This window comes from Arvicanthis niloticus, chromosome 9 (assembly GCF_011762505.2).
Source record: "Arvicanthis niloticus isolate mArvNil1 chromosome 9, mArvNil1.pat.X, whole genome shotgun sequence".
NCBI classification, from domain to species: domain Eukaryota; kingdom Metazoa; phylum Chordata; class Mammalia; order Rodentia; family Muridae; genus Arvicanthis; species Arvicanthis niloticus.
The window spans coordinates 3,702,772-3,717,051 of record NC_047666.1 but is presented as its reverse complement, the minus strand read 5'-3'; the positions used below and the strand labels follow the sequence as shown (position 1 = coordinate 3,717,051).

General features: G+C 36.5%; 1 protein-coding gene and 1 pseudogene across 2 annotated transcripts in view; both read right to left on the bottom strand.

The window, feature by feature from the left end:
* The window catches only part of Grid2 (glutamate ionotropic receptor delta type subunit 2), a 1,355,396-nt gene that overhangs the window by 546,468 nt on the left and 794,648 nt on the right, over positions 1-14,280 (bottom strand). For both annotated transcript variants that reach the window (XM_034512535.2, XM_034512534.2), the window contains exon 8: positions 11,896-12,015. In XM_034512535.2, coding sequence (XP_034368426.1) covers positions 11,896-12,015 — 120 coding nt within the window. The remainder of the gene's footprint in view (positions 1-11,895; positions 12,016-14,280) is intronic.
* LOC117714749 (dolichyl-diphosphooligosaccharide--protein glycosyltransferase subunit TMEM258 pseudogene) lies at positions 13,355-13,618 on the bottom strand (annotated as a pseudogene).

The window sequence follows — 14,280 nt, the reverse complement described above, 5'->3', positions numbered from 1 at the left end:
TTTCCATAAAGTCATTTAGAATAAGAACTCATGCCTACATTACAAATGCTGTGTTTCTCCTAAAAATAATTGCACATTTTCCAATTTTCTTTACAAGGAAAATTATACATTAATACAATGTGTTCTCCATGAGGGGGAGGAGTGTGACAATTTTCCATAGTCCTGAACAAAAATTGTCTCCTGCTTAATGGAAGTGTACTTATTCAAATCGTGTCATTGCTCCAAATGACTACAATCAGCAGCTCTGAAATGTCTGAACCTGGGACTGAATGATTTTTCATCTCCATCCAGGATACGAATCATATCAACCTTGAAAGAGTAAAAGGAAGAAATTCTCCAGCAAAGCATTTCCAATACATTTCCATTTAAAGCACAAAACTGCTTTTATTCAGGTACTCCAAGGTATTACAACCTTCTGCAGCTTCTGACTGAATAACGCTTCAGAAGCACCTGAGAGATGAGAACCATTCTCATCAGGAGGATCCAGTCACTTACTCCTGATGATTGGATTCAGACAGATGCCTTCATTTTATTAATTACACATTTCAAAGCACGGTCCGCATTAATCCAAGCTGTTTGTTGAATTATGTTAAAATAGGATTCGCTTCTCACTCTTGATTATTAAAAAAGAACTTCTGAAATGCTATTTTGCGATGATAATAATATTTAGTAATCCAGAAATAGCTTGTTTACTGAATTTTAAAAATCAAAATTACTGCCAACAAACATCAAGCCCTTCATTGTGTTTGAATCACTATGATTAATAAAGTGCCAGCAGTTACTTAAGCAGTATCTTTGTCTCATAATGAAAGAAGCTCTAAATAACACCAGCTTCCAGTACAACTTTGTAAGATTATTTGTGTAATGCATAGACAGTTTTATGGTGACTTGCCTACAAGAGACACTTGTACAACTAGAGCATACAGGCCGTGGGAATAACGAACAGCTATCTGATGGGATTTCCACTTCACTGCATGAGCTACAACCCACTCCTGGTACTGCCCAAGTGGCCAAGACCCCGAGACTATATTTTGTCTAATCAGTGTTGCTAGGGGAAAGTCAAGTTTGACAGTTCTGCTAAAGGAATATAATATTCTGGGCGAGCAACAATCTGCTATACTCATAATTAGTATCTTACTCAACCATACAAAGCCCCACAACTAGAATGTGCAGGAAATGAGTGACCTTGGACCCATCATTCCTAAATGAGTTGTCTTCAACAACTCCTTCTCCTTGGGGCTCACGGAACTCTGCAGAAGAGAAGGTGGAAAAATGGTTAAGACCCAATGAGGATGAAAGACAACAGGAAATAAGGCCTTGAAACAACAGAATTGATACATATATGAACTCCCAGAGACTGTGGCAGCACACATAGAGCTTGCGCAGGTCTGGGCCTAATGGAATTCCAGTGCTCATAGAGGAAGTAGACATTCCTGACCCAGAAGCTATCTTCAGTTGGTAACTGCTCTCAAAGGAAAAATTAATTTTCTCTAACGAAGTTTCATTGGATACACAAACCACGCTTTAGGACAGGCCCCATGCCAAGAGGTAGATGATCAACACAAAACAAACTCAATGGTATTTGTTTCCCACAAATCTATGTCTGGCCTTTTTTTCTCCAGAGAGATCTTTGCTTATACATTGTGGTTTTGGTTTTGTGGGTTTTTTTTCTTTGTGTGAATGTATTTCTCTCAGCTTCTGTATGTGTTTCTAGTGTTTTTCTTTGCTCTTTATTTTCTCTTTGTTTTGGTCTCTTCTGGTTCATTTTTATTTTATCTTATTATTATTCCAGATTTCTGTTTATATTTTAATGTGAGAGGGGATGGAGAGAGAGAGAGAGGAAGAAGAAGGGAGGGGAAGAGAGGGAGAGGGAGAGGTGAAAATGAAGAAACAAAGGTATAAATTTGGGTGAGTTGGAAAGTGGATAGGATCTGACAGGAACCGGGGGAGGAAAAACCATAATCATATATTGCATGAAAAAAAATCTATTTTTAATAATAAAGTAAAAAAGAAACCATTTGCAATTCTTGTGAACATGCTGATAAAGTAAAACACAACAGTTTTTTACAATAATAGTTTTGGCCTTAATAAACAAGTGTGTCTAAGGCTGAATGGCAGAGGGTACAGTTTAACTCAAAGTGCAGATCAGCATCAGTAAATTAACGGGCATAATTGTTAATATATATGTAAGATCTTGATATGGAGACTTTGTTTCAAAATAAATACATTTACTACCTTGAAATTATCATTTTGAAAATTGGCTTTGAATCGTTTAAAGTTTGTCCAAAAAAAAAAAAAACAAAAAACTGATGTGTACTCATACAAATGTCAAACACATGTAGACATAATAATAGAAAATAAAAGTAAGAATAAAATTCTCACGTTGTAATGTCATTGTCAATTTTTAACATCTGGAATATTTACTGGATAGAATTGTATGCTGTTAAAGTTTTGCCTCTCATGATACACTGCATAGCCTAGTGGCGTAGATACTATTTGGGTATCAATAAAATGACCTCTGTGCCCACTAAGAAAACAGGACTTTAAAATTATCTACAAGTGCAAGATGGTATTAGAGTGAGAACTCATATACTGTTTCTGATAATCCTTTCTAACTTCAGATAAGTGTTGATTAGCATTTTCTTCCCTCAACAAACACCCCCAAAATTAAAGATGTCATACCTTACTACAGAATTACTGTGAAACTAGAGGGTAGAAATGCTATTTCTTGCCCCCAGCTGGACATCAATGCACCTTTCTAAGGCATGCGTAAAAAGGGAATTTTACATTTTCAAAACTACTTACCATTGTCTGAATAGAATTTGTGTGTGTTAGTTTTGGGTGTGGGTTTAAAGTCTCAATGAAAATTATTTGGGTGTTTATAAACTTTGTACTTCTGAATGTCCTCCCTTTAGAAACAGTGTGATAGACACACAATCAGGTCACAGTCATGAAGGAAAATTCTCCAGGCTTTTTGGAAATGCAAGCTACATTTTACACAGCATTGTTCTAATGTGTATGAAATATCTTATAGGTAGTATCCTGTATGTAATAACAGCATACTGCACATTCCAGCATAAAACCAACATCTTGTTGAACAGCAAGAATATGGGTTGTTTGTTCATATTGTAATCTATTATCATTTCTGAAGAAAGAAACTAATAATAGAAATTTTAAAGGGAGAAGAATACACATTTAAGGTACCCTAAGTCTGAAAAACTAGTCCTCACTTAATGTTAATTAATCTTAATCTTAATTAAGATTCAAGTTTTAATGATGTCATGTTAGCTACAGTGCATCAGATATACTGATTAAAAATGATAATATTACTGAAAAGGGGGGAAGAAGACAAAGAAAGCAGTAAGCAGCTGCTACCAAAACTTTGACTACCATGCCTCATCATCAATGTAGACACACTATTACTTTGGAAGGGAGATGCTATTCTTATCACAAACAAAGGGTCATAGATACCTACTGGTAAATGTTATCAGATTCTGTGCTTAGAACTGTACAAAGTTTGTACTTATTATCCCTGCATATAATGCAGCCCTGTAAAAGGTTAATTTATAGTTCCCTTAAGCAAACCAGATGAGAAAGAGAAAATAAGGTAGCTATTCCTTCAAATACCTGAGCAGACTGCAAGAGCAGTTCAGAGGGTGTGAATACTAGGAGTCTGGGGTAATTGGAAATCCCTCAAGATTGTGTTTCTATTGACATTGTAAATGTCAAAATATAATACATGGGTCTGCTAAGAGTTTATAGATGAATAAGAGCTTTTGGGGCTCTTTACAGCCACCATCGGTGCTTTCACGTCAGCACTTTGAAATAACCTTCTATACCTGCCATTTAGGGAATGCGACCACAACAAGGGACAAGGCCTGAATAAGCAACTCTTCTCACTTCGGTAGGTTCAGTCTGATTCCTCACAGAACCATTGTTCTCATATGAAGTCCTGGACAGTAATTACAGTTTATGAGCAAAATTAAAAATCTGTATTCATTTGCAGGAGAGCGAATACTATCATATTATATCTATGAGTTTGAATTGCATAGAGTTTTATTGATAGTGTGTGTCTGTGTCTGGAAGGTGAGGGTGGGGCTTCAAAAGCAGGCATGTGGAGATACACTTCTGTTTTATTCTGGGTATGATCTAGTAGAATAAGTAGAAAACTAAGTCTTTTATCTTCTGTATCTTTTATGCTATTTTAGGCCAAACAAATCAACACTTCAGCCCATGAGCCAGAGATGGTAAAATAATCATTGAGCCTCTGTGTGAGCACAGCCTGTCTCAAATTTTGCAGAGCAATAGCAGCTACTTTTATTTTGTCTTAAAAATTGTATTCATTTATTGTTACAGGGTCACTTGAATCCAATACAACTTATACACCAAGTCAATACAGAAAACAGAGTTTATTGTCATCAAGTAACTAGTGATTGAGGACAGACTCAGGAGCTGAACTATGTATTGGATGGAGTCAGAGTGTTAAAGCTCTTTCAAGCCTGAAAACCACAGATATCTGTGCCAAGTTACAGTGAGACTTCCCTAGGGACATTTCCCTATGTGCTACACTTACCCTGTTCTTATTGCCTGGTTTGCTCAACTGTGGTGGGGTGACTTGCCTAGCATTCATGTATTAACTTGCCAAGCTGGATGTCATTTCTCTCTCTCTCTCTCTCTCTCTCTCTCTCTCTCTCTCTGTCTCTGCCAAATAGAATGTGAGAACTTTATTTGAACACGATTTAAATTGGAAATTTTACTCAAAATGGCTTTGGTTTGGTTCTTGTGTGTGTGTGAATGTTTTGTGATATCTATATATCTATATATCTATATATCTATCTCTATCTATCTATCTATCTATCTATCTATCTATCTATCTATCTATATATCACATGTATGCCTGGTGCACAATGAGGTCAGAAGAGGGTATTTAACACCTTGGAATTAAAGTTACAGATGATTGGGAGCCACCATGTTGGTACTGGAATTGAACCCAAGTCATCTGCAAAGGCTACAAGTGCTTTTAACTGTTAAACCATCTCAGCAGTCCCTTGTAATAGTTTCATTCCATTACATATTAAAACAACCTACACCATATATAAATTGTGTTTTTTTCTACACAGAAATTATAACTGACATAATCCTCTAATCCTCTTGGTACATAACCTCATATTTATACATACATATATATATATATGAGGTTATGTACCAATGGTTCATAATATATGTTAGGAACCTTTCCTGCCCAGTGTATTTGCAATGGAACTCTGTGATTGGTAGTAGAAGAGGTAGGTGGAGCTTGTAGTTGGGAGGAAGAAGTGGGGGGGGGGAGAAGCAAGATGGAGGAAGATGTGCATGTCTCTAAGAGTCTCAGGTAGTTATTCATTAGTTATTTATATCTAAGGCTTAGATATTGGCTTAAAATTCTGATTGTGTGGGCATCTTGTGTAGTGAGTATTTGCTAATATATAAATCTATTGGATAATCTTAAGCACTGGGAGTCTCATTTCTACCAGGTACTGGAAATGTATCTAATGCATGGGGGTGTTGGTTATTCCCTGGGTTTTTTAGGCATGGACTCCTTGAAGCAGCTGGTGCTTCGGAGAGAGCGGGAACATGATAGATGCCCCAAAGCCAAGCTGCACCACTGCATTTTTCAAATACTTCCCGCTCCACACACACACACACACACACACACACACAGACACACACATGATTACATTTTTCTAGACAACTCTGGCTTTATTTCCAGCACTTCTATGGTGACTAACAACTGTAACTTCAGTCTCAAGGGATAAAATACCTTCTTCAGGCCCATGTAGGCATCTGGCACACATGTAGTGTGCACGTACACACACACACACACACACACACACACACACACACACACACACAATATGCAAACAAAATAGACATGCACATAAGATAATTCAATAATTTAAAAATATATATTAGATAAAATATATTATACAAAATTGATTCATTCAATTATGGATGTGAAGAAGTACAAATGTCAGCCATGTAGTAATCACGTGATTTTATGATACAAAAATTTTCTTGAAGTCCTAATCCAATAGAGGGCAATAAAATCAAATTTATTGTTTTTATAAATTATATGTAAGTGATGAAGTAACAACAAATAATACCACAATAACGTGAACTGCATTAAAGGGCCACAGCATTAGGAAGGTGGAGAGCTGCTGTTCTTAGCATTACTGTCTGGTTAAGGTTGGTTGTGGAAACAGCTTTGATACACTTTTCCTGGCTTTATTTTCCTGTTATGATAAAGTTTGAAGACTTTAAGGGCAGAGTATTACATGTTAATTCTGGAGCTCAGTTCTCCACAGTAGAATGTGTGTGGCGTTGGTAATGGAACAATAAAAAAAAAAAAAAAAAAAAACTCAGACAAAAGTTGCGGTAGAATTTCTTTCCTAAGAAAAACTGTATTGATTCTGTATAGTTTTATTCCGAATAGGCTTTCATTTTCACATAGTTCTATTATAAACTCAGATTTAGGTTGCTTTATACAGTGTTGCTGTTGTGATTATTTTCATGGGAATTATGGGTCGACATGAATCATCAGGAACAGCAATCTAACTATAGGATTAACAGAAAATCTTGATGACCTCAAAAACAAGCATTTAGTTTCACTTCCATTTTTTTTCTAGGAGACATGGTGCACCTTGACTATACAATTGTCTGAGTTAAACACCTTACTTCTAGAAAAATCAATATATAGAAGACATAAAATAGGCAAGCTCTTCATTTTGGTTAGCCAGAGTGAGAATTCATCGTTTTCACATGCCCACTGAACTCAGGGGAACGAAGTCTTCATTCACATAATGCCAACGCAGCACAGACTGATCCAACATTTAGGATTGTGAATCTGTGGTCAAATCCTAACAGACACGCTCTGCCTGGTTCATGAAATCTGACAGGATCCCTGCTGGAGGCGATAAGTATGTGAGCATCATGCACATTCAGCCCCTGGCTGCACAACAAACCCTGACAACTTGACAGCTCCTCAGTTAGAAAGCCATTTACTCTTTTTGAGAAGTGGATAGAGTAGCAGAGACCGGAGCTTTAATTTCAGATAGTTATTTAATACATCTCTACTGCAGTTATTTGAGTGGGAAGGCTTTCTTTGCATCTTTTCAAGCATTAAGCTTGTCCCAGTGTTTGTATGAAGGAACTATTCCACACATGAACTAAGCTTCATATCCCCATCTAATTCAGAGTGATCTTAAAACAGCAGAGATTTAGAGTTTATTAAGTAAATAATTTATGCAACTTATGATTTAGTGGAAAAAAGTGATCTCTATAAACAAATATGTTGGGGTCCCAAATGGTGCTTATGGTCACGTGCACATGCAGGCGCGCACATACTCACATATCTATGTATAGACACACATACACATACACTAAACAAATATGCAAAGTTTCAGAATAAAAGGAAAAAAATATTAAAACCAGGAATTTTTAAACCATTTTTAAACAAGGGGAAAAATTAATTTTGACCCAGGGTCTCTTTAATTGAGCAGATGCAGTCCTGAAATTCTCAATTGTCTTACCTCAGTCTTTTCAGCACCATAACTGCAAGTGTGTGTCACCACATCTGGATTCACAACATTTGAGAGTGTCAACAATATAAAAGGCACCTTAGAGTCAGTAGTTTATAAGAATTCTAGCAACCTTTACTGAAATATCTATATGGTATTTTTTCTTAGGAAAGCCTCAATCGTTTTTTGAAGCTAGCATGTAGATATCTGAACAGCTCCCATGGTCAGCTGTTATACTTGAAAATGATGTACACATGCTTTGATGATGTCTATATCATTGTCTCTTTAATGCTAGATAATGAGGACAGACTGAATTCCATGCAGGTTGACGTGACTATACTGACCTCCAGCCACTATGGAACACACAAGACCTCTAGGGCCAAGTTAGGCTGGAAGATCTCTTTCTTCACCTTCATAAGCATTCATGCACCCCAACCATACTATCCTGAGATTTTCTCTCCTAAAACACAGTTTCTGGCTCAGCGACTCTCCTACTTCCCTCGTTTCATGATAGAGGCTTGAGACACGTCCAGAATGAAACTATTCAAGCCCTATTCACTAGCTATTGCCTTAGTTCTCTAACACCAGCAAATGCATATCATGTAAGCACTTGACTTGCTTCTTTCTCACCCCTTCTTTTTGTACTCTGGTGAGCCACACTCACCCACTTAAGGTTAAGAGTACCAGCTACTCCTGCATCCTGTTCTTGCCCTTTATTTTCATACTTGAAATTCATCATTACTCAATATAATTCTGTTCTATCTTCTTCAACTTTTTCCCTTAGATGACTTTTTCTCTTAATATTCAAATATGCTCAATTTATTTATGTTCTAAATATTCTCCTCTATATCTTCTCAAACCTATTTATTTTCTGCACAAACATGTTAACCTTTTCACTTTTCATTCGTTTTCCAGTTTTGTTCTTTAAATATCAGGTATTGCCATCCATTAAGCTTCGTCGCTCCAGGAGTCTTGCATAACTGTCCACTGAGAAGCTTCACCAGCACCCAATGGAAAGAGATGCAGAGATGCACATCCAAACATGAGATGGAGCTCATGTAGTCTTATGGAAACCTTGGGGGAAGAATTGAGACCCAAAGAAGACAGGGACTCCACAGGAAGACCAACAGAGTCAACTAACCTGGACACTAGGGGGCTCCAAGAGACTGAATCACCAACCGAAGAGTGAGCATGAGCAGGACATAGGGCCACTGCATATGTAGCAGATGTGCAGCCTCACTCTTCAGGTGGCTCCTCCAACGATTAGTGAGGGCTGTCCCTGAAACTGCTGCTTTCCCACCAATGGATCAGGTGCTCCTAACTGAACCGCCTTTTCTGGCTCCTGTGGCAGAGGATGAACATAGTCCTGTAGTAACTTCTTGTGCCATGGGAGGGGGGATTGTAGTGAGGGAGTGATGCCCAAAGGGGAGCACCCCTTCCCAAATGGGGAGGGAGGAATGGGGGAGAGGATCTGAATGAGGGTGTACTAGGAGGAGAGGAGCTAATATTGGGATGTAAAGTGAATAAAGAAACGAATTAAAAACAGGTTCACCTCAATAAAATTTTAGTTACTTAAAAATTAAGATTTGTCTGTCAATGGCAAGGGATCAGTGTGTGCTTGTACTGTGCGTGGCTCTGGAGTGCTCACCCTACTAACACATGTAGTTTAATTCAGCTTAACCTCAGCATAAAATCCAACTGAAAGGAAAATTTCAGAAAGTCCAAATCATAATCATCAATGTAATAATGAGAGATAGGCAAGATGATAACAAAGCAAATGTGGCTCATGTAAGTGTAAATATATATATCTGTTCAAAATGAAATTAAAATATTCTAGAAACAGATGAGACATTAATCTGAATGAAAACCTAGAAAGTAAAAATGTATTTTGTACTAATATGTTAAAAACAGCAATTCAAAGATGTCTACTATTATTACTTTCAGTAATTATTGTCTTTAGTTCCCAAGTACGTACACACACACACACACACACACACACACACACACACATACACACACACACACAAACAAACAATAGTTGTAAAATTACAAATAAGAAGCAAAAACCATCATTAAGTTCAGGTGATAGAACAATCTGCAGTAAATGAATAAAAATGTACAGATGATTTATACGAATTAAAAGTTGAATGAGAAAGCTGAATATAAACATTCATTAGAATTATTATTATTTTAATATCTTAGCAATAAATGGCAAAAGAAAGTTAAAATATGTAAAGTTTTAGTCACAGAAGATAAATTAAAGAAGAACTCTCCCAAATAAACCTTCAAAATATTTCTTCATGATATTAAGGATGTTCTATAAGGTTACATTACGGGAAGACTGTAAAATGATGATGTATTTCATTGTTTATTTCTGTGAATGTAAACTTTGAGACTGAGCATGATGTACATCACAGGATGAGGTGTAGATAACAAAACTGCCCTATAACTCCTTCTTCCAGGATGAGATCACACTGGTGAATACAGTTATCAAATGCATAGTACACTTAATATTGCTGAGGGTTTGCATTTAAATCGCATCTGAAAACAACTGCAAACATACTGGCACTTGAAGAATGGAATTTCATTCTTTTCTTAATCTATTTCTTCAAATGAGTTAGTAGAGACTCAATGTAAGGCAGAAGAATGCGAACATTTGCAAGGTACATGACTCAGAGTGGCAAGTGTTGTCTGAATAAGAATAAACATCAACAATCATAGAAAAATACTCATAATAAAGGCAAATTTAAATGTTCTAAGAATGCTATGAAAACCAAGTTCTTAGGGAAAAAATAATTCTTGTCATTTAATCAAGTAGCAAAGAACCAATTCTCCAAGTGTTCACTGGATTGCTGTACACATCCAAGTATCAATTCCAAAATCAAAAGACATATCTACTTTCCTAAAGAGATAACAACCAAACAAAGAACAAAACTTGAAAGGGAAACAAAGTCAAAGAGAAATCTGAGATGCCCAAAATAAGAAGTAGAGTCCTTAATAATCTGAGAGTTTAAACAGAAACCATGAGGGTGTGTGACTATATCAAGAAATTAAAGGAAGCTTAGAAGTCTGACAAATCAGGACGTGTTTCACTCATGTGGTGGCAATAACTTATTTATACTGCTCTGGCAAGTGAAAACTGGTATATTTCAATTATGGGTTTGATGTCATCCAGTAATGTTTAAGCCATGTGTCTTCTATTATAATTCTATTCTTGCACATGAAAATATATGCACAGGAACGATAGTATATAGTCAATAAATATATGTAGGAAGACTGCAATTGCCTTATTGTGTGAACAGTGTAATAAATTGTTTCATATTTATATAATATAAAAAGTGCAACAATATACATTAATATATTTCTACTACATGTCAAAGCAAGGATGAATCAGGGAAAAAAGGTAGAAATTTTGAAGCTGGAAAAAGAATATGTAAGACTGAGTACATGACTGAATACTGGCAAATTTTGCCTCATTGGGTCACAAAGAAATAACCTCATGGTCACATTAAATTTGGAGTACAGTATCAGACATGCAATTGAAGGAGTGTGTCGAGGATTTTCTCATACCTGCTTTTATTTTTGAAGCATATCCAGAACCAGTTACCCTCAACATAGTGAACTTCAGACATCCAGACCTTTAAAGCTATTATCTCCATATGCAAACTCACCTGAAGTTTTCCCCTACAAAAATGTTGAAAAATGGCAAGTTCAAAGTACAGAAGAGTCATTTCTCCAAGGACTTTTGTAATTCTCCTTGAGAGAGCAATAGTCATGATATTCTGTCAAACGTCCTTTATTGGTACTTAGCTGCCTCATTACGTGATCTGTAGAATATACTAAGGATCATTTCCTGTAAAGTATAATCTCCTGACTACAGGCCACATACAAAATTCTACCATAATGAAACTTTCTATAGCTGACTTTTAATTCTACTGTATCAAACTTACTCAAACACTTACTCTGATTTTGTTCATGTCACAAGCTAAAAATCAAACAGCTAGGCTTTGTCTAAATATTTAATTTAGTATTTCATAAAAGCATTAATACAATGATTGAAAGGTGATATAATTTCTCTAGGCAAGCACTATGTTATTTCTCTTCAGTTAAATTGTTCTAAGGTGTGAATCTAATTAATTGTTCCATGTACTTCTGTATCTTAGAGTACTCTAAACACCCAACTGTCTGTCTAAGGAGTGCCCTCCTTCCTGATTCCTGCTCACATTCTCTTTTAGAACACATGCATTTTAATGACACTGTGATCACACTGTAGAGAGAGAATTACACTGCAAAATCACAACAGTATAGAGAAAAGCAATTATAACAAGTCTTGGCTTACTTTACGGACACCCCTGCCAAGTTCTTCTCCATAGTTGGTTCCAAGGATTTCGAAGTGGACATTGGGGTTACCTCCATTTTCTCCAAATTCTAGGTCTCCAGTCAATCCATTAACTCCACCCTAGAAGAGGGAACAGACATATTTACAAGTTCAGAAAAATCGAACAATTAATAATAAAGGATAAAAGAATTTATGAGCACTTTCTATTCATAAAATAAAATTTCAAAGAATATGCTTATTAATGGAGTAATTTTAGTAGACGCACAACACACCCAGGAGTTCTTTCTGTTAAAAGTCATCAGACGTGGATTAATTCAATCTCATCCACTTGCCCTGAAAATAATTTAGGCCCTATGAGCCAATACTCAAAATGGAGCCTGGTTAGAGCTGAGACTCAGCTCCATGGTGCGGATATGGCCACCATGTTTTGTGAAGCCAGGGGCATGTCACTAGACTACAGAAGCACCCAGGAAATAAAAGAAGCTATTCTCGACACAATTCCAGTTAAACTTGATCTAAAACTATACCTAGGAATTTTAAATTGCATCACATAAAACTTTGTAGTTTATTTTCTTCTGTAAATTTATTTTCTTAATTTTTTTAATTTATTATTGCTTAATAACAATAATTGAATATGTTGTTTCCAAAGGATCAAAGAAAAGAAATATGGTGTTACCTTAATTTATATATGAAACAATGTATGTATATTTATAAATATATCTCAAATATTGTATTGCATTAATATATACAACCTTGTTTTTATATATTAGCTAAGAAAATTCATTTAATAAATTATATATTTATATAAGCTAAAGTAAATTGGGATAAACAATGGTTTATGCTCTCCACTGTCTTTGCTGGCACCGAGACTCGGGAATTTCCAGACTCCATTGTTCCTTCATTCTGACAGATATTTGCCTCTTGGACAGATGGCCACATGGGTCATACGTGCTCCATACTGTTCTTTCTCACTTTGGTCTATCGACCTCCCCTTACTTAGGATTTTAAACTCACTGTGATGTTCACAGTCACTTCAGCATTACTGTATGCTCTGGGAAGAATTTTGGCTCTGTAACAACATTTATTTTGACAACAAGTAATCTGTTTGTGAACTGCTCCAGTTATCATCTCTGCAGTGTTGATGCCTAGACATGTAACACTTGTCTGAACCTGTAGCTCCATTTTTGCCAGTCTTGGCTGGTTTTATGCTGTCTGCCCCATCTCACACTTCCTCTCTGCCTTCTAGACACTCATAGAAAACCTACTTCATAAACAACATTCAGATAACTATGGTCAACTTAATGTTTCCAATCTTTATTATGAATTTCTTTTTTCTTTCTTTTTTTCTCACACACATCTGCCTTCATTGTAAACAGCAGGTGGGGGTATCTTGAAATGGTAAAAATTATTTTACCAAAGCAGGGACTTGGTGAGCTGCCTGTTGGCTGCCCTTGGGGACTCAGACGTAGATACTAACCACAAGCAGGAGAAAGAGGATTTTAAAGCTCATGAAGACTGAGGCGACCAAGGAGATGAAGAGCTCCTTGTAAATATCATGTGTGTACTTGGAGGAAGTGACCTTGTAAACAAAGAAGCAGGCAGTGAAGAACATGCTGATGGCTAGAAGTACCACAGTCAGGTGTGGGAAGCCAGTCAGCATCACTGAGCTAGCATATCTACTCAAGGGCCACCTTGCTCCACACAGAATAAACCACTGTTCCATCACCAGAAGAATGCACTGGCAGGAGCAAGTGCTCTTTGTTATGAATCCCAATAGTCGGTCTATTTTATTTTTACAGCAGTATAATTAACAGAACAAGTTTTTCATCATTACTTCCTTGATTAAGACGGGAATTAAAATTATCTAGTCATATCATGGATGAAATATGTTAAATTTTATCTGTCTGTGGTCTTTTCATAGGAATTATCAGTGACAAGCAGAGGACTTCACCAGTGGCCTAGAAATGTAACAGCTATACAGAAACCAACCAACTAGCTTACCTTTCCCCATCTCAGTATCTATGTATTTTAAATGGACAATAAAGCACTTATTTCAGACTGCTATTTCTGCTGCACATATAGTATGACAAGTATAAGTAAAGCAGAAGAGTGCTTTATATGTTGAGAGCTTAGCTGCAATTGTTTGCACCATTATGGTCAAGTGTTTTATCCAGTCTTTGTTTTCGCAGACCTTCTAACTCTATAAAATGCAGTTCATCACTTTGCCTCCTTGTCAGTTACAGTTTAAGATTCAATTTGTTTATATGATTTTGTGGAGGAGAATGTGTGTTTTTGTACATGCATGTAATGGCAAGAAGTCCTTGGAGATAGGATTTGTGGATCCAACATGAGAAGAAGGGACCTGAGGAGCTGTGCAGCATGCTC